The 23,959-nt window shown below is 38.7% G+C and overlaps 1 protein-coding gene across 1 annotated transcript in view; it reads left to right on the forward strand.

The window, feature by feature from the left end:
* Positions 1–23,959, forward strand: part of STKLD1 (serine/threonine kinase like domain containing 1) — a 636,164-nt gene that overhangs the window by 111,551 nt on the left and 500,654 nt on the right. Inside the window, exons 3-4 of the mRNA XM_044057819.1 lie at positions 1,287–1,391; positions 15,547–15,617. Of these exons, the coding sequence (XP_043913754.1) occupies positions 1,314–1,391; positions 15,547–15,617 (149 nt within the window). The 5' untranslated portion in view covers positions 1,287–1,313. The remainder of the gene's footprint in view (positions 1–1,286; positions 1,392–15,546; positions 15,618–23,959) is intronic.

A 23,959-nucleotide genomic window follows, 5' to 3' on the forward strand; every position in this document is an offset into this window, starting at 1 on the left:
AAGGACAGTAGAGTTAGTGTATGTAAGTTGGGGGTATTTGGGGCATTCTTCTGTGTAGGGAGCACAGGGACAGAGTAAGCTTAAGTTTTAGGTTCATTAAAAGTGGTTTTTAATGAAACAGTTTTGGAACACTGGTACTCATTGAAATTACCTTTGGTGAGTTAACATGATTCTTTTACCCTTACCTTCCACATGCAAACCAATATATAAGCACTCTTTTATAAGTACATATGACAGTCACTTTTTGTATAACACCCACTTCAAAAGTTTGTTTTTGGTTTTACCTTTGATTATCCCTTTCTCTTCATTGAAGTTGTTACAAATTACTAAAAAATTTCCATGCCAATATATTTATCTGATTATATGAAAATTGTTTTATTTTCCTTTACATCGCCTTTTTGTTCATAAAAGTCAAAATTCATTCTGTTTATTTCACTTATATTGTTACACCAGCATTACCTAACCTTTTGTACCACTATATGTGAAGCATAAAATGCCAAATAAGATTTTTGCCCGTTGGTGGATGTTTTCAGCCTCATCTTCAGTTAAAAATGTACCTTGTAAAACATGCTTTCCTAGCACTGATGCCACTGAGGATTAATGATGATCTTTAACCTCAGTGACATCAACTCTGGAAAAACTTGAGATGTGTCCATAGACTTTAATAGACATACTGCCCGTGCACAGAGATGTGTCTATTAAAGTTTGTGGACCTTTCTCTAAGGTGGCATCATTATCAAGGGAAACACTAAATTTATTTTGGGTGTGGTTTTATTAAAATATTTATTAAACTTTTTAAAAAAAAAATGGCCTAAATTAAAAAGGAATGATTAGTGCTGTGAAGCACCAATAAAGTGTAAGAATATACTTTTATCATTTAGTCATTAACTTACTCTTTGTAAAACAAAAAAGTCACTGAATATTACCAAGAACTTAATACTAAGGAAAGAACTGCTTTCTACTGATATAAATTACAAAATAATGTGTGTATTTTTCTTTCATGGTGACAAGCCTACATGTGGATTTAAAGGCTTATTCACCAAATGCATGTCAGAACTCTGTAACAATACATATGAATCATAACCTATAACAAGTACCAAAGTTCATTTTGTGATGGTATACCTAGTAGCTAGCTCCCTCCAGTGATGGACACCATGACCCGGTTAATGTTTATGTGCAATGAGTGACAGAGTAATCTAAATAGATACCATACAATTAAATTACTGATGGCTGTTTTCAGAATAATTTGTTAACCAAATGTAATAGTGTACTTTTTTATCTTACAGGTATCCTCTCTTTTTCTCTGTGTGGTGATGGAATATTTTCCTCTAGGAAACCTTTTAGCTGTTATAAAAAGCAAGCACCAAAATAAGGAGAAATTTGGAGAAATGGTAAGCTATATCAGTTTATGTATCACATCCAGGTAATTCAGAAAATGTGTCATGAACTCTTTTAAACAAAATGCATTGTGCAAGAAATACAAGTTCTCCTGAAAACAGATGCAGAAGAGCTCATGTTTTGACAGTGATGAACAACAACTTGCTAAGGGCATCCTGTACCAGATGTACTTATCTATGCTGGTACTTATTTTATTTTAAGATATATAATTTTAAACAGACTGGAACCAAGGCCCTTTTCTGGGTACAGCCTAGTTCCATTACCAAAAATACATACACGTCTTATAATTTCTTCTAGCTTGTAGAGTCTTTCGGCAGACTAAATTCATGAACACTATCATCTGCTGTATCTAGTTCTATCTAACAATTTTTGGTTTTCATTTTTAGAGTGTAAATAATTGTATCCCTTCTTAGGTGAATAGAATACTGGTTAGCCTCTCTTCCTTCCCTACCCACCTCTTGAACTGATGTTTAATTACAAGTGATTTTGAAAAATAAGACAAAAATTGGACTGAAACCAACATAAGTCATTCTTACCAATAACCTCCTCCTGCAAAATGATCTGGTGGGGCAGTTTGCATACTTGTGAACAGGGATAGTTGTTAACATATAGCCATGTTCAGATCCCTTAACTGAGCCAAAGAAACCCTGACACTCGTACAGTTGGTAATTCCTAGATAAAACCTTTCTTACTCAGCCCAATATATAACATACTCACTTCAATCACAGAAGAGTCTCACAACTGTGAAAAATCCTTTCACATAACACTTAAACAATGCTGCAAAGTTAATATTCACTCATTGCTAACTGTATTGTTCTATCTGATTTCTTCTAGATTCTACTGAATTATTCAGTTCTAACTTCATTTACTTGAGCATATTTGTTTCTACCACTGCATTACTATTAATTTTAAATATTTTCTTTGTTATCTTCTGAATTCTTTGCTTGTATTTTATTTACATCTATAACTATTTTTCAAGTACTGTATCAGTACTAATCTTGACTTTACTAATTATATATCCGAAGGCAGTTACTAGCTATAACTTTCAGTTCTTGCAAATATTGTATATTTTCCTTTGATTTGTGGATGTCTGCTAAGTCTGATGCTAATTGTATTATCTGTGATTTTGGACTTGGGTCATGGCTGAAATGGACCCTTAGATCAACTCATCTACCCAGCCAACAGATGTGAAATAAGTAAACAAACAAATTCCAACCAAATGGAAACATAACTACAGTAATACCTGATGTTCATCATATAGACCACTGCTGCAGTAGCCTTAGCTATATGGGTTATATCCTGCCAAGAATATAACAGCCAGATAGTTGTTGAAGGTTCAGGGCAACTTACACACACCCAAACTGGTAGTTAGCTCATGTTGAGCTGACTAAAAGAAAGGTTTGGGCACAAAGCCCTTCAAAGTTTTCCTGCCTTTGAAGAAAGTGTTCCTCTGCGGCTTCTAAGGATTGACAGTCTACTTGTGCTTTTCCTTTGATGGGCAGACAAGTTTCCTTTCAGGAAAAACCTTCCATGTTAAAAAATGTTGCTTTATTAGACTTTCCTGTCTAAGAAAATATTTTTTTTTAAGCTAGGGGTTTGTGTTTTAATGGACTGATATGCGACTTAACTCTACTTTTAAACAAGAGCACTCTTTTTTTCCTGTCAGTTTAAAAGTTGTTTAAAGTAATTGAAAACCATTTGTCCTGTGGTAAAATTGTGTTTATTTTACTTTTTGGGGATGGCAAGGTATTTTAAAGTGCTTTTACTGTGCTTTTGTAAGACTTTAAATTTTAACATCTTTTGATTTCCCTGGGAAAGGAGAACATTTTCACTTGAACAAGGAACAAACTTCTGGGCCCACAGTTGGTCCTTCTTCCAGCCACAAAAAAAAAAAAGTGAAATAAACAGTCTTTGCCACCACAGCAGGCTAACTATTTATCTCAGCCTGTGGTGGGTGACTCCACTGTGACCATAGTTTGTTCCTCAGACCTCTCGTCTTTCACCGAGGATCCCTCTGGAGTAGCACCTACAGCCACTAGGGACCAAGGTTAGACACATCCTTTGTGGCTGTTGCTGTTGACTAAGTAGGCAAGGGAGCCACTGTTTTTTCTGTTTGAAGTTTCCAAGTAACACTAGACTTAAAAGATGCTTATTATCACATTCCATTTCATCTAGACTTCAAACATTTTTTAAGGTTTTGTGTGTGGATCACATTATCTGTTCTCTGCCTTTGTACTATCCACTGCACCGAGAGTGTTCATAGTGTTTAACTACAGTTGTAGCTCATTGCAGGCTAAAGGGTATCCACATTTGTTTATATTTACACAGCTTGCTTATCTTTGCAGAGTCATTTTCAAAGTGTCAGGAATCTCTCTCTTGAGTGAGAGATCTTTTACACAAGATGGGATTCCAAGAGAGCAATCAAAAGTCTTTTGTAAATCCTTCACACAGGATTGTGTACTTGGAATGTCAACGAAAAAACTTGGTAAAAGAGCTTTTCTTCCACAGGAGAAACTAAATCTATATCAAGATATATTTATAATGTTTTCTACTCAAACTTGTCACTGCAAGGGAATACCTTAGGATTTTGGGCCTCATGACATCTATGATTCTCATGATACCCCTGGCAATACACCACATGAGAAAGACACAGTGGTATCTGAAATCTCTTTGGTTGTAGCACCTACATCCTTTATCTTTTCAAATCCCAATGCTGGGATTTGTCAGAAGAGAATTTATTTGGTGTAGACAACAAACATCCTTAAATCCAGGTCTCCCCTTCTTCCCCCTTTGCTTCAAAACAGTCAGTCTGCACAGATGCCTCAGACTTTGCTTGGGGGGGGGGGGCGTTTGCAGGAGGGATAAAAGTGCAGAGGGTGTGAGACAACAAGGGCAGAAGCAAGCACATAAATATCGAGGAGATGCTTGCCCTGATTAAGGCACTCAACTCTCTGAACCATCTCTGGTCCCCAGGACTTCTTCAAGTGGTTAGAAATAACATCACAGTCATGAGGTACATCAACAAGGGAGGGGGTGGGTTTCAGGTCATATCTCCTTTGCAGACTAACCATGTTAGCTTGGGATAAGCTTCCTAGCATAAAGTCACTCTAAAGGTATCCTGTATTCTGTCAGAGCAATATTGTGTGTCAAACAAGGTGAACATGACCAGGGCAGACTCTCTGGAAAGTAGATCTGGGGTTCTACAAGACAAGATCCATCTGTAGGTAGTTCTTCAAATAGACCCCTTTGCCTCCTTTCTGAACAATCAGCTTGCAAGATTCTGTTCCAGGACTCCATGTAAGAATACTAGAATCCAACTCTTTCCAAAAAGCCATAGATGAAGCCTTTTCTTCATTTAGAAAGGAATGTTCCTGTATGCTTTTCCACCCTTTCCATAATATCCAGGGTATTTCTGAAAATTCAGAAGGAATCCCCAAGATCATTGTGTTGACTCCCTTCTGGCCCAGGCAATCATGGTTCTACCTTCTTTTAGAAATGGCCAAGGGCAATTTTCCACAAGCTTCCTCATGGACAGGGATCTACTCACACAAGAACATGGGTGTTTGATACCCCCCAACATCAATCAACTTTGGTAGACTGTGTGGATGATATGGTCTTAATTCTTTTTAGGTGTCTGTTTACTGTGGACATACAGTAGGTACTAATGGGGGCCAGAAAGCCTGCTACTAGAAAACCATATATTAGCAAATGCAAAAGATTTTCTAGCTGGTGCCAACAACATAACCTGCACCCATTCTGGACTAGTTGTTCTCTGGTTTTACACTATTTGTGTGAGTTACTATCCTATTGCCTTTGTTATTCCTCTGTCAAGCTTAATTTGAGGTCATTTCAGCACATCTGCCTATGGATCCTCCTCTTCCAACACAGTATCATGTCAAAATGTTTTTGAAAAGGGTGTTGCATCAAAGGCATCCAAGAAAACCAGTGGACCTTCCTTCAGATCTTAATTTTGTGTTAGAGAAGTTAACATTTGCACCATTTGAACCAGCTAACCTGGCTAAGTTGAGGTTATGAGCAGAATAGAGAGACTTAAAATGGAGTCTCTGATCATAACCAGCTTATTATATGTTTGAGACTTGAATGCCACAAACTTTACTTGAAAAATGAAGTTCAAGAGGTGAATTGTGGCATCCATGTAAAGAGCACATAATAAATGGTTATGAAGGGTGACCAAGCCATAATTATTTGTAGTGTATGGAGCTTTATCTGCTCCATGTACTGTAAGTTACAGGAAAAAAAACAAAGTGTAGTGGCACAAAGTGTTTTACTGGCTTTGAAAGTCTGCAAAGGACTTTAACATTGCCAAACAGACAGCAGCATAACTCTCAGCATCCTTGCTTAAGAATTATCGGCAAATCTAAGATAACAGGGGACAAAGGATCAGAATCAAGGATAGTTTTTAAATATTGCTCCAATTTACTTAAAATGTTAGTAGAACAGCATGTTTTGAATCAACTTGTATTTTCAGAACCATACAAAGTATGAAACTCTAATATCTGGCATTACTGACTGTTATCCTCGGTGATTTACAAGAAAATCAAAATTTGAACCAGAGACAGGGTAAAAATATGAGGAAAGATCATTGAAGTTTAGCAAAATCAGGGACAGCTGAGAAGTATAGACCACAGGTAGAGATGAAGTCCTCCTTGGTGCTTCTAATGACTTTTAAAGGCAGTTACTCATTTTGTTCTACCACACTTTTTGTTTGTAAGTGTGGCAGAATGACGTTCTTATAGCTTTTAAAGATGTTTTACTTTCTGACAGTGTTCTTTGCTGTCTTGCACTGTCCACTCCTAGTCCCTAATGTGAGACCCAGTATTAACAATGCATAGGGCATCCTTAATAAGGTTTTCTTAAGCACCCACAAGCATTGTAAAGCGCTTAAGAAGTTTATAATTTCTCCCCATTTCAGAGCATAATTGTGGAGCTCCATGTACAAGCTGGTTCAACTTTGGAGTTAAATAATTATCAGATAGAAACACAGCTCTCCCACATTGTGGTGAGTGTGCAGGGAATTGGGTGCTTGCCTGTCAGCAAAAATACTTTATTTACTTGTTATAGTGAGCTTTGTACAGCATTTTTTATGTTTGATAGGTATTTATTATTTGCCTTCATTATTTTTTGTTTTTTAATTTCCATGTGTTCTATTTTAGTTCAGATAATTGTTACTTGATTGCTTTCATTATGATACAAATCTAATGGTCCGGATGTTCAGCAGCTACGTGACCTACCTGCTAATGTCAGAAAGCTGAAAACTCTATGTCAGAGAAAAGACTGGAACTAATGTTCTGGTTCTGAATGCATTCAACCGTTGTAATTTTTTCTGTATATATTGCAAAAACAGTATGCCAGAAACCTGCCTGGGCATGTGTATGGAGTTGTAGTAGTAACTATGAGTTCTGACCCTCTGACTCTCTTGTTAAATGTTTTTTTTTTTTCTTACTGAAATTAGCCTGTTGGTTGTGTGCTTTATGGGAGTTGGAAACATGGTTCTGTGAATGGATTTGACTACAGACATTACTTCTATTAAACAATCCCGAGATGCGTTGACATCACTGATGCAAAGTACAGCCACCAATGTCTCTTTAATTAATAAAGAGATTGCCAATCAGCAGAGAGAGTTTAAAAACCAAATGGAGACAGTGTATGCCAACTCAAGGGAGACAACAAAGCTTAAGCCCCATACATGGTAGCTTGAGGCTAAACTGTATGATATGGAAAATCATGCATGGAGGAACAGTCTCAGGATTATTGCACTGCTGGAGCATACAGAAGGTTTGGATGCCTTGAGATTTATTAGGAGGGAGCTGTGTGTTTTTTTTTTTTGTTTTTGGAGTAGAGTCCCCACCTATAACTGAATGCATACACAGGAAAATGCATATACAGCCAGACTCCAGATTCCCTAGATATTTAATATTTAAATGCCTTGACAATAGTGACAGGGAGAATATTTTGACAGTAGCAAGGGATAGGGCATCTGATTTACAATTGACTGGTCAGCTGGTGAGAATTATGCTGGACTATAGTGCTGCCCTTTTTACAAAAAGAAAGGCAATAGGTTGCATACCTTAGATGGGAGACAGAATTGGGTTTTGTAGTTTTTTTGAGGTACCCTGTGACTCTTAGGGTCTGCAATAATTTTTGTTTCAAATTCCTTCTGATGTGGATATTTGTCTGCAAGATTGGGAAACCAGCCATAAAGAGTCTTATGCAGAAGTAGTTAATGCTTCTGGGAGGGTCATGGAGACAATAAAAATAGAGGCAGACTTCCTTCTAGTACCCGCTGCATGACATCACAGAGCAAGAAGGGTAAACATACTCCATTGCTTGTGAGCAAGCCTGTCAATTAAGGAGAGCAAGGCAGAAACTCTTTGCCATTGAGAAGGAGAGTAACTTTTTATGGGGCAGAACTCCAGTCAGGAGTGGGGGAAGATTTGCCAGGTCAAGATGTGGAATTGACTCATCATCATCATCATCAGCATCAGCCCCCTTTTTCCCATTTTTTTCTACATGGGTTCGGGGTATTGTGTTAACTGTTGCCAGCTCTCTCGATTCAGTGCCACACTACTGCCTTCTTCAACACTCATGCCTGACTGTCGCAGATCTTCTTTCACACAATCCATCCACCTCTTTGCTGGACGTCCTCGCTTCCTCTTACCTTCTTCCTGTCTGTCCCAAATCTTCCTCACCTGATTGCCTTATGCTTTTCTACACGTGTCCAAACCATCATAATCAGTTCTCTTTGATCTTGTCTGCAATTGGAGCTACTTTGGCTTCTGCTCTTATGTCGTCATTTCTTCGTCTGTCCCACAGTGTGCATCCTACCACCTTTCTCAAGCACTTCATTTCCATCACCTCTAGCTTCTTCATCTGCTCTGACTTTACTGCCCAGGTTTCTGTACCATACAGTAGTACTGGTCGCACCACTGTCTTGTACACCTTACTTTTCAACTTCTTTGGCATTCTTTTGTCATAGACTACATCTGATACTCTATGCCAGTTGGCAGCAGCCCCTCAGACTACCCTTCTCCTCACCCACTCTCCCAGATACTTGAAGCTGTTTACCTGTTCCACTATCTTCCCTTCTATCTCTATTCTCAACTTCTTCTGATTTCCCCAGTTTTCTGCCATTACCACCGTCTTATCTGTGCTTAGTTTCATCCCATGTGCCTTCAAATTTTCATTCCATTCTTCTATCCTTTGGTGAAGTTCTAGCTCAGAGTCTGCCTGTACTGTCACATCATCTGCATATAGCAGCTTTGTTGATCTGTCCCCTCCAGCCTGTTTGCTAATGTAGTCCATCACCAGTATGAACAGCAGTGGGCTCAGAGCTGAACCCTGATGTGCACCCACTCCCACTGGGAACCCCTATGTGAGGCAGAACACTGTTCGTACTTGAGTCACTGGGTCCTTGTACCTAGCCTGCACTAATTTTACCAGTGTTTCTGGGACTTCAGACCACCGCAGTACTGCCCAGATTAGCTTTCTTGGGACCTTGGTGGGCTCCTCTTCTTCTCCCATTGTAGGCTGTCTCTAGGGCAGTACAGCTTCTGTGGGGTTTTCTTCATTCAGAAGCTGCTGGAAATACTCCATCTGCCTTTGATTTCCTGTGGACTGGTGAGCAGGTTGTTGCTGGCATCCCTTAAGAAGGGTGTCTGACTATCTTCTTTATCTTTCTGTCTTTGCCTTGCAAACTGATATAGTTTCTTTGTGCCCCTTACCGAGTCATTTTCCAGAAGTTGGTAGAGTGCATCTGATGCCCTATTCTTTGCTATTGCAACTTATTTCTTAGCTTCTTTGTTAGCCAACCAGTAGTCCTTCCAAGCCAGGTCAGTCCTTTCTATCTCCCACTTCTTCCTGCACTTCTTCTTTCTTTTGATGACTTCCTGGACTTCTGCATTCCACCACCAGCTTTATTTATATACCTTATTTCCATACCTGGCTCGGCCACATATCTTTTCTGTAGTCCTAACACATGGTGCTTTTAGGCGCTGCCACTCTTCTTCAACTCCACCTATTTCTTCCTCTTCTTTTGGTGCTAGAGCCCTGAGTAATTCCTTGAACTGCTGTACTTTCACTCCAGTCAACTTCCAGGTCTTCAGCCTGGTCTCTGTTGACCTTAAAGCCTTATCTGAACACTGCTTATAGCTGATTGTGGCAACTAATGTTTATGTTGTGGGCCAACTGTTTCACTGGGGATGACTTTGCAATTATGGATTCTACCCCAGTGCCTTTTCCTTACTAGGAGGAAGTCTGCCTGAGTTGCATGTTGGCTACTCTTGTATGTGATCTTGTGACTGTCTCTCTTTCTAAACCATGTGTTGACTACTATCAAGTCATTTGCCAGACAGAAGTCTAGAATGGCTTCTCCTTCTTTATTCCTGTTACCCCACCCATATGGACCCAGGCAGTCCTCATATCCAGTTCTGTCTATCCTAATATGTGCATTCAAGTCACCCATTATCAACATCAATTCATGTTGTCCTGCTTTATCTAGTAGGTCCTGCAACTGCTGTCTGAATGCACTCTTTTCCTCACTGTCACTGTGGGGAATATGCTGAGATTATGAATACTGCCCTATCATTACACTGGAGTCTGATTGCAATGAGTCTATCATTAATTTTAATGATACCCCTCACTGCTTTCTGAAGCCTCTTTCTCACCACAATTCCTACACCATTTCTAGCCTGTCCCCCACCTGAGTAGTAGAATCTGGATCCCAAGCCAAGTGGCTTTGCTCCACTGCCCTTCCATCTTGTCTCTTGGATACATAGGATGTCCATTCTCCTCCAGATCATCATGTCATCCACTTCCAAGCTGTGCACTGTCAGTGAACCTACATTTAGTGTAGCAATTCTCAGTTCATGTTTGGCAGGCTGGTTAATTTTACGTCCACATTTCGCTCAACAAAGCTATCCTAGGTAACCCAAGCTGGGCAACTAGACACCGACCAGCTAGTAGCTTATTGGCCCAGGGCTCCTGGGCTTTATGGCAGGCACACACTGACCAACAAGGGCACATATACCCCTCCCATCATTAGCAAGGGTCCCCGGTGTGGGTGAGAATAGGCTGGGTTCGCAACCCACTTATCACCGGTAACTACTCATGCCCATTTTTGGCAGCATTAGTCAACATGACCGAATCACCTGGAGCCATATTTTACACCGTTGAATGGCTAGCCCTGCCACAATGCGCAGTCTGTGATCCATGTTCTCCTATCTTGAGGATACTGCACACCACAGTAGATGCCCAAAGCAGGTGGTCTATACAACTCTTCCCCCTATAGGGCACCATGTAGAATCTGTGCTGCTGCCCACAGCTCCATTCATTGGTGAGTTTGAGATGGAAACACTCAGCATGTTTTTTAGACATGGGAGAAACCCCACGGAGTCACAACGAGAACTTGCAAACTCCAAGTAGGCATTGGTCGAAGGTCAGGATTGAACCTTGTACCTTGAGCATGGGAGGCAAAGACCTTAACCATTAAGCCATCTAGTCTTGTAGCCATCTGGTCTAGTGAAATTGACTGCAGAGGACAATAAGGAGATTGAAGAGTCCTGATTGGCAACAAACTAGTGTCTTAGTATCTGAATGGACCTGATTTAAAGTTCAAAAGTCTTATTTGGGTACAAAATATTTCCTTCCCTTTTTAATTAAAGGATGATTTTGATGTTATATGGATTAATTGCAATGTACAAAAAGTTTATCTCTTTACCTCTGTTGTTGTTCTGGGGGGAAAGTGGGGCTGATAATTAATCTGTAAAAGTTGTAGAATGTGTTTTATTGTTGTTATGTAAAGGAGTTTGCTTATTTTGTTTATGTCGGTGGCATTGTGCACGGCAGATGTTGTGGAGTGTATGGGAAGGGATGTCTTTGTTTTTCTTCTAGTACACATTTGTTACATTCTATTATGGTTGCTTAAGGGTAATTGCCCTATAGAGTGAGTTATTATCAGTATCCAAATGCAGACTGCAGCATCACTAACCAGATTCATACCACTGTGTGCCTTGTTCACATCATAGTTGATTTTAAGTGGTGAATTGGGGATAGGACTGCAAATTGTGGGCTGAAAGATAAAACTTTCACTAATTGTATTAGGGCTTTACAAATTCTTTTGGTTTAGGTTTATGCTCGTTCTGTATTTCTGTCACATGAGCAGTATCCAGAGCTGGGGGTATGGCAGCAAGGGGAAGGAGAGAGGACAAGACATATTGGAGGGGTTACCATTGTAAGGATGACAACATTCAATGTAAAAGGAATTATTGGGATGGTGAAGGCCAGAGCTGTTGTTTCTCAGTTGTGAAGGAATAGGTATAGCCTTTTTGCAAGAAACTAGGCTTAAATCCCTATTGTTGTGCCTTAAACAGTGGTAGAAGAGAGGTTTTTATAGTTGCAGTAGATCAGCAAAGGGGGGGTTGCTTTATTAATTCACACTTAAGTGAGGTGGAGGATGTAGGCAGTAAGGGTAGACAAAGAGGGGCAGTGGATTACTGTAACGGGTAAGGATAGAGGCAACAATATGGTGTTTGGGTGTTACTGTGGTCCTAATGAGGATAATGACTTGTCATGGTGTTCACTGACAGATTGTCTTCAAAAATATCACAATCAAGGATATCAAATTATTGAAGGGTAAGATCCTTGGTTTTATAGGATTCCTAAAGGGATAAAGAGGTACTTGCGTTAATCCTGAGCACTTCATCTAGCTTTGAAGTCATTGGGCTTGATGGACAGCTGGCAGGTGTTATACCCCAGCTTCTTAGGTTTTACCTTCTATGGCTTGGGGCAAAATTCAGCTAATAGAATAGATATGATCCTTGTTTCTAGGAGTTTGGTGCCATGTATTCTTACTGCATAGTTAAAGCAGGTGGCTTATTCAGATCATAGTTTAAATTATATAGATCTTGAAATAGGACAGGGTGGATGCATTTCATTCCAGTGGAAGTTAGATCCTTATGGTTGAAATCAGTTGACAAGTGGCACTGTCTAGGAGATTGGTAACTAATTTTTGGTCTAAGATAGTAACTGAACCTGACCTACTAAAGGTAGGGTGGGTTTCATTTAAGAAGGCAATCTACGAAATTTGTAGAAATCCAAATAAGACTCAGTTGTATCTGGAAGACTGAAAGTAGGAGTCAAGAGGCAATGGGAAGAGAAAGTTGAATTAAAAGTACGAATTAAAAGAATAGGGCAATATATGAGCAAACGTTGGCATTAAAGTTGAGTGTCAGGGCAATAAAAACTCCGTGAATTTAAGACAAATGGGAGACATATGGGTCCTTTTTTGGGGGGTTAACTTCTAGAGTGTTGGCCAGACAGTATCAAGAGCATATTAAGGATTTAATTATAGTAGTGGTGTGAAACAAATATGGGGATATGGTTACTACTCAACAGGGAATCAGTGATGAGTTTGTTAAGGATCACAGCAAAATACATAGTGGTCATATACACCCCTATAGATCAGAGTAGTATGTTTATGGAAGAGTTCCTTACTATGGAAATACTGCAGAAGATAAGGTAATGATGAAGGAGAATATCTCGGTTATGGAGGTTAAGGCAGCCAGGGAAGGCACCTGAGTTGGACGGCTTAGGCCTTGATTTTTATAAGCTATAAGTAGAGAGTTTGGCATAGCCCCTGTGCCAATACTATGAGCAAGTAGAAAGAATGGGGAGGTTCTAGGAGGATTCCAATATTACTAAAGTTATTTTTCTTCCTAAACTAGGTAAGGATAGTTCGTGTTCAGGGAATTTATGACCTATTTCAGTACTTTATTTAGAAGTAAAGATTTATGCAAAAATTGGCAAAAAGATTAGAGCCAATTCTCCCCAAGTTAATTCCTCTGAATCACCAGGGATTTATTAAAGGGACAGTAGGAAATACAGATTTGATACAACTGTGGTTAAAGATTCATCAGCACGAGCAGAGATTAGCAGCCACCTGTGGTGCTACATTGGTCAATTTTCAAAAGGTGTTTGACAGTCTGGAATAGGGGTTTATCTGGACTTTGTTTCACAAGATAGGAAGCCCATCCCCCTTTATTAGTCAGTGTCAGCTCTTATATAGGGGGTGGCTGCCTGAATTTGTACAAATGGGTTGCTTTCTGACCCAATAGAACTGAACCTGGGCACAAGGCAGGGATACCCACTTTCTCTGCTTTTCTATGTCATAGCTGTGGGGTATTTTGCTAAATGTTTGAAAAGTAGACATAAGGCTGATTCTATTTCTTTGTGAGGTAAGGACTCCATAGTATTTTCCTAGTTTGCAGATGGTTGTGTGCTGTGGTTATCCGATCTCAACAGCAGTCTTCAGGAGGTAATGACCTTCTTTGAATACTTTTAGCTGTGCCAGGGGTTGAAGGTGAATCCCTCTGAAACTCAGCTGTTTAAACTTATGACACAAGCATTGCAGCATTTGAAGGGTTGGGAGGACTTTTTGCCTTGTCAGTTAACTACTAGGGTGCTATATTTGTGTATCTGGATAGATATGCATTCATATCAGATCATCAGGATCAATCCCCTCCCTTTGACCCATTTTTTTACATAAGAGGGTTTATGGCAGGTCCAAACCGATGTTGCTATTTTTGAGTAGAGTTCAGACAGTGAAGATGGCTTAGTTACCAAAAGTGTTGTTTCTTCTCAGGCATCTTCCCCATCTTGCTCTGTTCCAACACCTTGTGGGTTAGCAGAGAATTATAATGAAGTCTGCTTGGTAGAAAGATAGGGCCAGGATTAGCAGGAGTGAATTCTTTGCTTCACTGCAGGATTGGGACATAGGTAAGTAGAGTCTAATAATATAGTTGTATCCTGCTGGGAGGGGGTTGACAGCTCTTTAAGCCAGGTATGGAATCTAGGGGGATGCTATTGGAATGTAAGTCTTGTAGGCACAATAGAGACAAGTGTCTGCTCCCCACTTCAAGATTATGGGCTATAGGAAAATTCAGATTAATAAAACCAGTATGGTATGAAATTGTATTATAGAGATGTAGTTGGTGATACAGTGCAGTTTTTTACATGTTATCTGCAGGCTCACCTAGATGGAAATGGATCTGTGGAATGGATGTCAGGTTAGCAGACCCAGCTACTCTGGGTTTGTTTGGCAGGAATGCAGATTTTTGAATCATCACTGGCTCTTATAACTGGGAGGTTGAGTAGACAACAGGAGGAAATAAATGTAAGGCAGGGACTTAAGGTAAGATGAACTTTATTATACTACTATATTAATGTATCGCTGGAGCCCGCCCTAGTCTTTTTATTTCATAAATGTCAGGAGCTACAGTGTTGTGATATTTCTGAAGAGGTTTGGTCCAATGCTTCTCAGCTGCTTACATGGAGTCAGCTACCTACTACTGTGAGATTTATATACTTTAAGAGTTTACATAAATGGCAATATTCCCCATTTTTTATATGCTGCAAGTTTGGGAAGTGAGATGTTCGGTGCTGGAAATGCGGGAGCTCAGAAGTAGACTATTTACATATGATCTGGGACTGTATAATTCTTAGATCCAGTTGGGATGAGGTAACTGATTCTATTAAATGGATTGTTTGGATTTCATTACCACCCTCGAGGGATGCTGTTTTTGGCCTTTAAAAGTTTCCCCTTGCAGGATTCCCATATAATTACAATGTGGTGTTGGGTAAGAGTAGTGATTGCGCGAATGCTCAAGTTTTGCTTTAAGGTGTGGAAAGAGAACACAAAAGATCCATCTACACTTTTTTTGACTAATTTTCATAGGTCAATTGCATGGACTCCTAAGGATGCTGATATAAAAGTTTGGAATAAATATTCTTCAGTTTTTTTATTCTCATTTGCTTGTATGTAATACTAATAAAGGAAGTATTGTTGTTTTATTTTCTTTTTATGTTGGTGTGTTGTATATTAAATAGAAGATTTACTTTTTAAAATAAAAAAAGCATGAAAGAAACAGTATGTCAGACCTGTGTTAAACTGCTTTATATTCTTTGCGGCTTCTTCCTGATTTCTTGATATTCAATGGAGAAGTTATTTAGAATTTATAGATATCAAGTACAATATACCAAACTGTGTATTGGCTACTAAACTGCTGCTCTCCATATATTGTAAACACGAGCGAGCATAACAAAAATTTCTCAGAACTGTTATTCTCTTTCTAGATGATCAGAAAGTTCATTGGACAGATGGTGGATGCATTAGTGTACATGAACAAACAAAACATTATTCACAGGTAAGTCAATAAGGTAGGGACCTTGTTTACAGTACAGATCACTTATATGTTGTTTAGAATGGGTATGGGACGTACTGATTGTACTACTGAAACACAAGTAGTATTTGATGCAACATATATGTACCTGAGGCAGCACTTAATACTGCCTTGTGGATACAGGCACTGCTTTTAACCTGGTTGCATTGCATTTAACACATTTAATGTAACTCAAATGGACTGAAGAACACATTAAAACTAAATGTTTACACCCTTTAGATAATTTTGATAATGTAATATGGCACACCCCTTAGTACAGTCTTAGTTATGAAGAGTGTTACTCTTAAACTGAGTGCAACTGAGAACTTAGTTTGGTTGAAATGTAAAATTGCTGTGCTTGGATAGTGGCCAAAGGAAAATCATTATCTGATCATTTGGCACCAGCATGATTCCCAGATATATGATAAAGCTTGATGCAATTAAATTTGCGGTGTAATAAGCTGAGCAAACAACTCTTCTGCATAATTATATTATGCTGGTAGCTTGTGTAAAAGGCTTTTCAGTGATGGTGTTGCAGATAAAGTCATTTTTGTAAAGACTGCAGTATAGTTTATTATATCCTACCTGGGGCACACTGATGCAAAATCTGATGTTAAGGGAATGTTTTCACAGATGATCACTGAAAGTAAGCCTCTATCTTGATATTACACATGCAAGCTGGCTAAGCAAAACCATATACAATTAAAGAATATTGGCTGGAGTAGCCATATGAAAAATAGCAGAATTCATTTAACAATATTCTTAAAATCATGCCCTATTTGGCACTTCTTATCTAAGGAGCTACCAGGTCCATTCTTCACTATCTATCCTTTCAGTTTAAATTGTATCAAACTGCATGCTACATTTCACATGGAGCACTAAAGGGAGTAAGTTCTGACTGGAAATGCAATACTTGCATTAATGCCAAAAATGCACTGAAGACTGATCAGATCGGAATGGCATCTGCTGATCCTCTCCCTAGCAATGTTCCCCCTTCGCCTCAGTCTGTTTATGCCATTGACTGCAGAAAACAAAGCTATATTCAGTAATAGATCAGATCAATGAGGTATAAAGTGGTCCAGTGATTTCCCTGAAGTGACTTGTCATGTCCTTTAGCATTATATGGCATACAGGCTATGATTTCTTTTGGACTTTGGCAAATACATACACAGTTTAAATTATTGTCTACATAATATGAGTAAGGTGATATGAAAGGGTATGAAGGCTGCCTGCACTGGCCTTATTCATTTGTGCTTACTCTAATGCTAGCCCTAACCCTAACCATAACCGTAACTTCAAACTATACCATAATGTTAACCATAACCCTATCTCTAACGCTCACTATATGTAGACAGCTTAGTTTTGGTATTCTTTAGTACTGAGATGTTTGCATTCAGGAATGTGTAGTATTCATTGTGTATTTTCTAATATTTTGCCTTTGAGGTAAGTACTGTCTTATTGTCAGGCACTCATATAAAATATGCATACATACATATATGGGTCTACTTCATAACATTGAAATTTCATAATGTTGAATTTCATAACACTGAGACCATCAAAAATTCAAAACACTGAAATCCTAAAACAGTGAAAACTGAGAACTTTGAAAGTGTGCTTCATAACATTAAAAACTAGGCAGTTTCAACCAACCAATTTAGGCTTTTTAGTGCTACACAGTGGTGAGTTCTGAAAGGGGGTATTAGCTGCAAATTTAGTAACTTTGTTATAATGTTGTTCAAGCTTTATTTTTTGTAAAGCCTGGAGGTTAGTAAGGATGGGAGCGTCATAAAAAGAGTGTCGTATACATAGGAAGATGATCACTGAGAGAGTCTGACGTACCTGTTCATAGGTTCGCCACCTTCCTGGTGGAGTATTGCTAGGATCTGATACTAGGATCCAGTCTAAAGGGGAATTTCATGTCTTGCTATAATGTTTGAGGCTATTAATTAGTTGTGTAAAACTATAGATGTTCACGCTACATGTAGGGGCGTTAGAATTTTTGTTCAACCAACTGACATTCCCAACCTTAGTTCAAATTATAACTGAGACCAATCAGTTTATAGATAGTACAAATCAATTAATAAAGAGATGTAAACTAAAACAGGTTCTCTGTCATTTCCTGAGGTCAAATAACTGACATATGCAGTATAGTCTACTAGTCAAGAAAAAGAGGACAGTGTTCAACTTAATAAGAGGTCCTTAGAGTACACAGACTATTTCACAGAGACGTTTAATCACAGAGCAGGCATGTGCTTAACTGATTAAAGTTATATACAGCCAAGAAGGTTTTATCCCTATCACTGCATGTTCAACATACTGATCACTGCTGCAGTAGCTGCAGTTATATGGGTTATATCCTGCATAGGCTATAACACCCTTCCTAAGCAGAGCTGGAGAAAAAGAACAGTTCATGTGCTAAGCACTTTATAGCTTTCCTGCCAGTGAAGAGCACTCCTCATGGGGGCTTTCAAAGACTGACAGCCTGATAACTGTTCTGTTGCTGGGAAGATAAGTTCACTTTCGGGAAACAAACTTCCAATTTTAATTTTATGACAAAAAGTGAATTTTTGTGGTGAAATTGATAATTTTAAGCTGAGAAAAAAATGTTTTAATAGACTATTGTAGGTTTTAGTAACTTTTAGATAGGAGTGTTAATTTTTACTTTTGTGGAAAAATTTGTTAAATCTAAATTAAATCTATTTTCCTTGGTAAAAGTTGTTTTATTTTACTTTGGGGTGCTAGGGTAAGTGTTTAATGTGCTTTTCATTGTGTGTTTTTTTTTTTGGAAATGTTACTCTTTTAATACTTAGCTATTTAAGAAACTACTGTTGTCTTGCATCTTTTCTGGCTTTACCATGGAGCAACCTACCAGTGCCTCAGTTCTTCCTTTTTCCACCCACAAAAATAGAAAACATTAACTTGCAGCATTTGCTATTTCAGCAGGCTATTAAAATACCTCAGCATGTCAAAAAGAAGCAAAAAGTTAAATATACAACTTCTCCTTTCACAGTTAATTTGGAGTGATTTGCTGGGCTAAGCTCAGGCTTTAGTCAGGCTCTGGATCCTTCCATTTCTGGTGAAGTTCATCATATTGATCACTGCTGCTGTAGCCTTAGCTTTATGGGTTATATTTTGCCAAGGATATAACAATTAACCAGCTTCCAAAGCTTCAGGGCATGTTCCATGAACCCAAACTGTCATTCACCTCAAGCTGAGTTAACTAGAAAGACAGGTTTATATGATATATCCTTCTGAGCTTTCTTACTGCTGAACATTATGCTCTTGTGCAGGCTTTCAAAGATCAATGGTCAGCTTTTGCTGTTCCTTTGCTGGATAGATATGTTCTCTTTGGGGGGAAAATTCTGCTTTATAAAAATTGTTCTTTTCTTGTATTTTCTGTTTAGGAAAAATAATTTTAAGCTATGAGTGTATGTTTTAAAGGGCTATCACAAGACTTAACTGTACTTTTAAAATGGTGTGTTCTTTTTTCCTGTCAGTTTAAAAGTTCTTTAAAATAACTGAAAACCATTTTTCCTTTGGAGATCGGAGTTTCTTTTACTTTTTGGGGCTGGCAACATGCTTTGAAGTCCTTTTTTGCTATGTTTTTATGGAGAAAAAGTGACTTTTAAAGACTTTAAATGTTGCTGCTTTTTTTCCCAGGGAAAGAAGCACCCTTTTTGGCTTGAAAAGTAATAAACTATGAGTCACATGGTCAGTCTTTTTTCCAGCCACAAAAAGAAAAAGTTAAGCAAACAGCCTTTGCCACCACAGCAGGATAGCAATTTGCCTCAGCTGCAGGTGGGTGACTCTGCTGTGACCATAGTTTTTCCCATAAACCACTCATCTTTTACCATGGATTCCACTGGTGTAGCACCTACAGCTACTATGGACCTGTGCTAGCCACACCCTCTGTGGCTATTGGGTACCCTCGGTGGGCAAGGGAGAGCCACTCTTGTCTGTCCTGGGAGAGAGAACTGGAAAACCTTCTCTGTTTAGTCAGAGTGTTGTGCCCATCCCTGGGGAAGCTGCTGCTGCTGCCATTAATAACACTGTTAACCCCATTTTTCCTGTCAAAAAGAAGTAAAAATCAAAATATGTATTTACTCCTCCTCCTCAAATCTCTTTAGACAGGAGTAGTTTACTGGGTCTGGTCCAGGGTTTAATTCAGGTTATTAATCCTTCTTATAAAGTGGTTTCTTGTAAAAGAGAGAGAGAGGTATCTATTTTCCTGAAGAGATTCAACATTTTGAATCTGGATATGAAGATGAAAGGACAGCTGTGGGTTTTTTCCAAGTTTTCTTATTCAGACTGAGAGAAGAGCTCAGTTTCTGATTCTCCCTCTGAGCGTTTCTTTTTCTCTGAGACAATTTACAGAATGTATCAGTGTTTTTAGTGGGAGAATACCGAGGTTTCTCAGTCCCACAAAAAATACTATGAGCTGTTACAGAAGAATCTCCAGAACCTTCACCCATTCCTCAAGTTCTGTTGTCTCTGGAGGATGTGTGTGTCACTGCTTGTAATTGTCCTAACAGTCAGCCTGCTGCCACTAAATGGCACTAAAAACAACCTTCTTTGGCACTAAAAACAACCTTGAATAAATGTATAATGTTCTTCAATCTTTTAAGTTTTTATATACTCTTCCCAAACCTAACCCAGTAGCTATATCTTTATTTAATCTTACTGGTTATAAACATTTAGTTAATTCCAATCCTACTTTTTTTGATAAGGATGGGAAGATTATTGATAAGTATGGGAAAAAGTGTATGCTTCTGCAACTTTGATTTTTCTGAATTTTGAATCGGCAGGCTCACGTGTCAAAGTCTGTCTAATTGTGAAAGTACAAGTAAGGTTTTGTCTGCGGTTTCTTCTTGCAAGAAAAAACTGCTTTAAATAATTTATGTTTCTTCCATTGTATAAGTTCCAACTCATTATTTACAGTATATGTATGACTCAGTTGATACGTCTCCCAGGCCTATGGGCACTGGTACTGTTTTGAGGAGGTTTGCCTTGCTACATTCTCAGACCCTACCAAATTATGTGAAAAATGAGATTTTAAATTATTCTTTAGAAATTTAGTCTTTGGTTCCTCTGCTGCAGAGGTTATCAAAAAGTGTGATGAAAAAAGTAAGTTCATTTAGGCAATCTTAAGATTTTTCAATTCTCCTTTTCCAAAATTTATAAGGGATTCTCTAATCCTTCAACAAATTTGAAAACAATAAAATAAACGGTATTAACAAAATGCGGCTAAACATACATTTACGAAGAAATGGCAAGGGGTTTCCCAAACCAAGGATAGACCTACAAGTCAGAATGACTGTTTAAGTGACCTTGTTCCACCCCCCCCCCCCCAACTCTGGCAGCCCCTTTTACCTTCCAGAAAGTCTGCATCTCCACTTTTTTGTTTCGCAACAGATAGTTTCAGACAAATTGGTTCTGAGATTATCTACCAAAGTGACAGATGGGAGTGGGTAAAAATCCCTCCATTTCAGGGGATAATTTTTCATTCAATAAATCAGAGTCAGTTTTATCCTTTCCTTCATCACATGCTCTCCCAGGTAGTGATAGAACCAGTTCCTCCTTCCCAGGTGGGGAAACATTTTTATTTAAGGTTGATTTTGGTGCCAAGTAAAGAAATGCTTGGAGACCAGTCCTGGACCTTTCTTTCCTAAACTTATTTATTATGATAGTGCCAAAGTTCAGAATGCTGTCACTTCACAACCTGTTGTCTTTCCTTTCTCATTCAAGTTTCCTGGTAACACTAGATTTACAACATGCCTATCATCACATCTCTAGTTACCCACACTTCAGTTGTTTGGGTTTTCTGTGCATATATCACGTTATCAGTTCTCTGCATTACCCTTTACACTATCCACTGTACCAAGAGTGCTCATGAAATGTCTAGCTCCAGTTATAGCTCATTACAGGCTACAGGGTGTCCACATTTTTAATTTTTAGATGACTTGCTTATCTTTCCAGAATCTGTTTCAAAATGTCAGGAATGTTTCACAATATAAGAGATCTTACACTTCCTGGGGTTCTAAGAGAACATTCAGAAGCCATTTTTAACTCCTTCACAGAGGATGTGTTCCTGAAGTGTCAGCTAGACACTATCTTAAAGAGCTTGTCTTCCACAGGAAAAAGAGATCAATATCTATCTAAGTTTTATCACTCAGACTTTAGTCACTGCAAGGGAATATTTCAGAATGTTGAGTCTCATGGCATCTATGAGTCTCATGATACCCTTGACAAGACTCCACTATAGAATGATACAGTGATATCTGAAGTCTCTTTGGTCCCAGCACCAACACCTATTGTCTTTTCAAATCCCAGTGCTGGAGTTTGTCGGAAGAGAAATTGCTTTGTGGAGACAGCTAATTTCCCTAAACCCAGCTCTTCTCTTCTCTATACCTGTTCCAAAGAGGTCACCACATATGCCTCAAACTTTGCTTGGAGAGCAATTTCAGGGAGTTTAAAAGTGCAAGGTGTGTGGGACAACAAGGACAGATGAAAGCACATAAATAAGAAAGCTATGCTTGCCCTCATCAAAGTACACAACTTTCTGAATCATATTTGGTCCCCTTGGGATTTCTTCAAGTTGTTACAGACAATACCATGGCCATGTGGTACATCAACAAGCAAGGGGAACTTTGCAGACTAGCCATGTTAGCTTTAGACGCAGCTTTACAGCACAGCCTCAATCTGCAGGCTTTCTATATTCCATCAAAGTAAAACTCTGGCAGACAAGCTGAGGAGGACCAGGGCAGACCCTCACAAATGGAAACTAGATCAGAGGTCTTCCAAGATATGATCCATCTTTGGGGAGTTCCTCAAGTAGACCTATTTGCCTGCTGTCTGAACAATCAGCTGGGAAGATTTTGTTCCAGGACTTCATCCAAAACGCCTGGAAGATAGATGCTTTTTCTTTTCCTTGGACAGGAATGGTCATGTATGCTTTTTCACACTTTCCAGTGATATCCAAGATACTTCTGAAGATTCAGAAGGAATTTTCTGAATATCTTTGTGGCAACTCCCTTCTGACAAAGGCAACAGTGGTTCTTTCTTCTTTTGGAAATAGCAAGGGGCAATTACCACATGCTTCCTCATAGAATAGATCTAACACAAGATCAGAGGTGTGTGATACACCTCAACCCCAATCAACTTCAACTGATTACCTAGATGATGGGGTCTGAATTCCCTCTAGACACCTGTTTATTGAGGAACTGCAGTGGGTACTAATGGAGACAAGAAAGAATGCTACTAAAAAACAATATAATAGCAAATGAAAGTTTTCTAGTTGGTACTAACAACATAATCAGCACTCATTTAAGGCTAATTGCTCTATGGTTTTACAATATTTGTACAAGTTACTATCCTATGGCCTTTCTTACTCCTCCATCAAGGTTAATTTATCAGCCATTTCAGCATGTCTGCCCATGGATCCTCCTTTTTCAGTGCATTCTCATTTCAAAATGATTTTGAAAGGGATTTTGCATAAGAGGCCTCCTGAAAAATGGGTGCCCCCTTCTTAGGATCTTAGTTTTGTTTTTGAGAAGCTAACACTTGCTTCATTTATTTATTTTATTTATTTTATTTTACATTTGTTGACCGGGCTAGTCTAACTGGATATATGTCCATTTTCAGTAGAGGCCCGGGGAGATAAGCTCCAAGAGAATTTAGTAACAAAAAAATGCTAGTACAATACATTAACAAAGGGAGGAAGCTCAAATTACATAACTATCTAACAAACTTATCACATATACAAAGAAAATCTCAACAAGACGAGGTCAGGTAAATAAAGAAACTAAATAAACATCTAAAATTAAGAAAATATCAACAGGATATTCATTTGAACCAGCTAGCCTGGCTGACTTGAGGTTCATAACATGGAAGACAGTTTTACTGATTGTATCTGAGTTACAAGGTCTTATGGTGAATTAACCCTATCTCATTTTTTCCACAAAGAGTTTCTTTCTATTTGATGTTGTCAATCTTCACTTAATCCTTGACTATGGGTTCGGTTCTGTATCTCAGAACAGACTTGGTCGTTATTCCAGCTCGCACCTTCCAAAAACTATCGAGCTTAGCCCTACCCATAATGCTCCTCTCTAGATTACCCCAAATATTGTTTGTCTTTTTAAGTGAACAGACGTGTTCCTCTCCTGTCAGCTCTCGAGCTAGCAATTTCATACAATTGTAAGTGTCATTTACTCTTTTTTGAATCATTCTAAGTAGGTTCTTCTCTAACAAACCTTATTCTTTACCCAGCTCCTCTTTTATTGACCTTTTGGTTTGTTTTTTCTCTCCCATCCTCTTACCATTACGGTAAT

This window comes from Protopterus annectens, chromosome 16.part0, assembly GCF_019279795.1.
Source record: "Protopterus annectens isolate FY-2018-M chromosome 16.part0, PAN1.0, whole genome shotgun sequence".
NCBI lineage: Eukaryota > Metazoa > Chordata > Ceratodontiformes > Protopteridae > Protopterus > Protopterus annectens.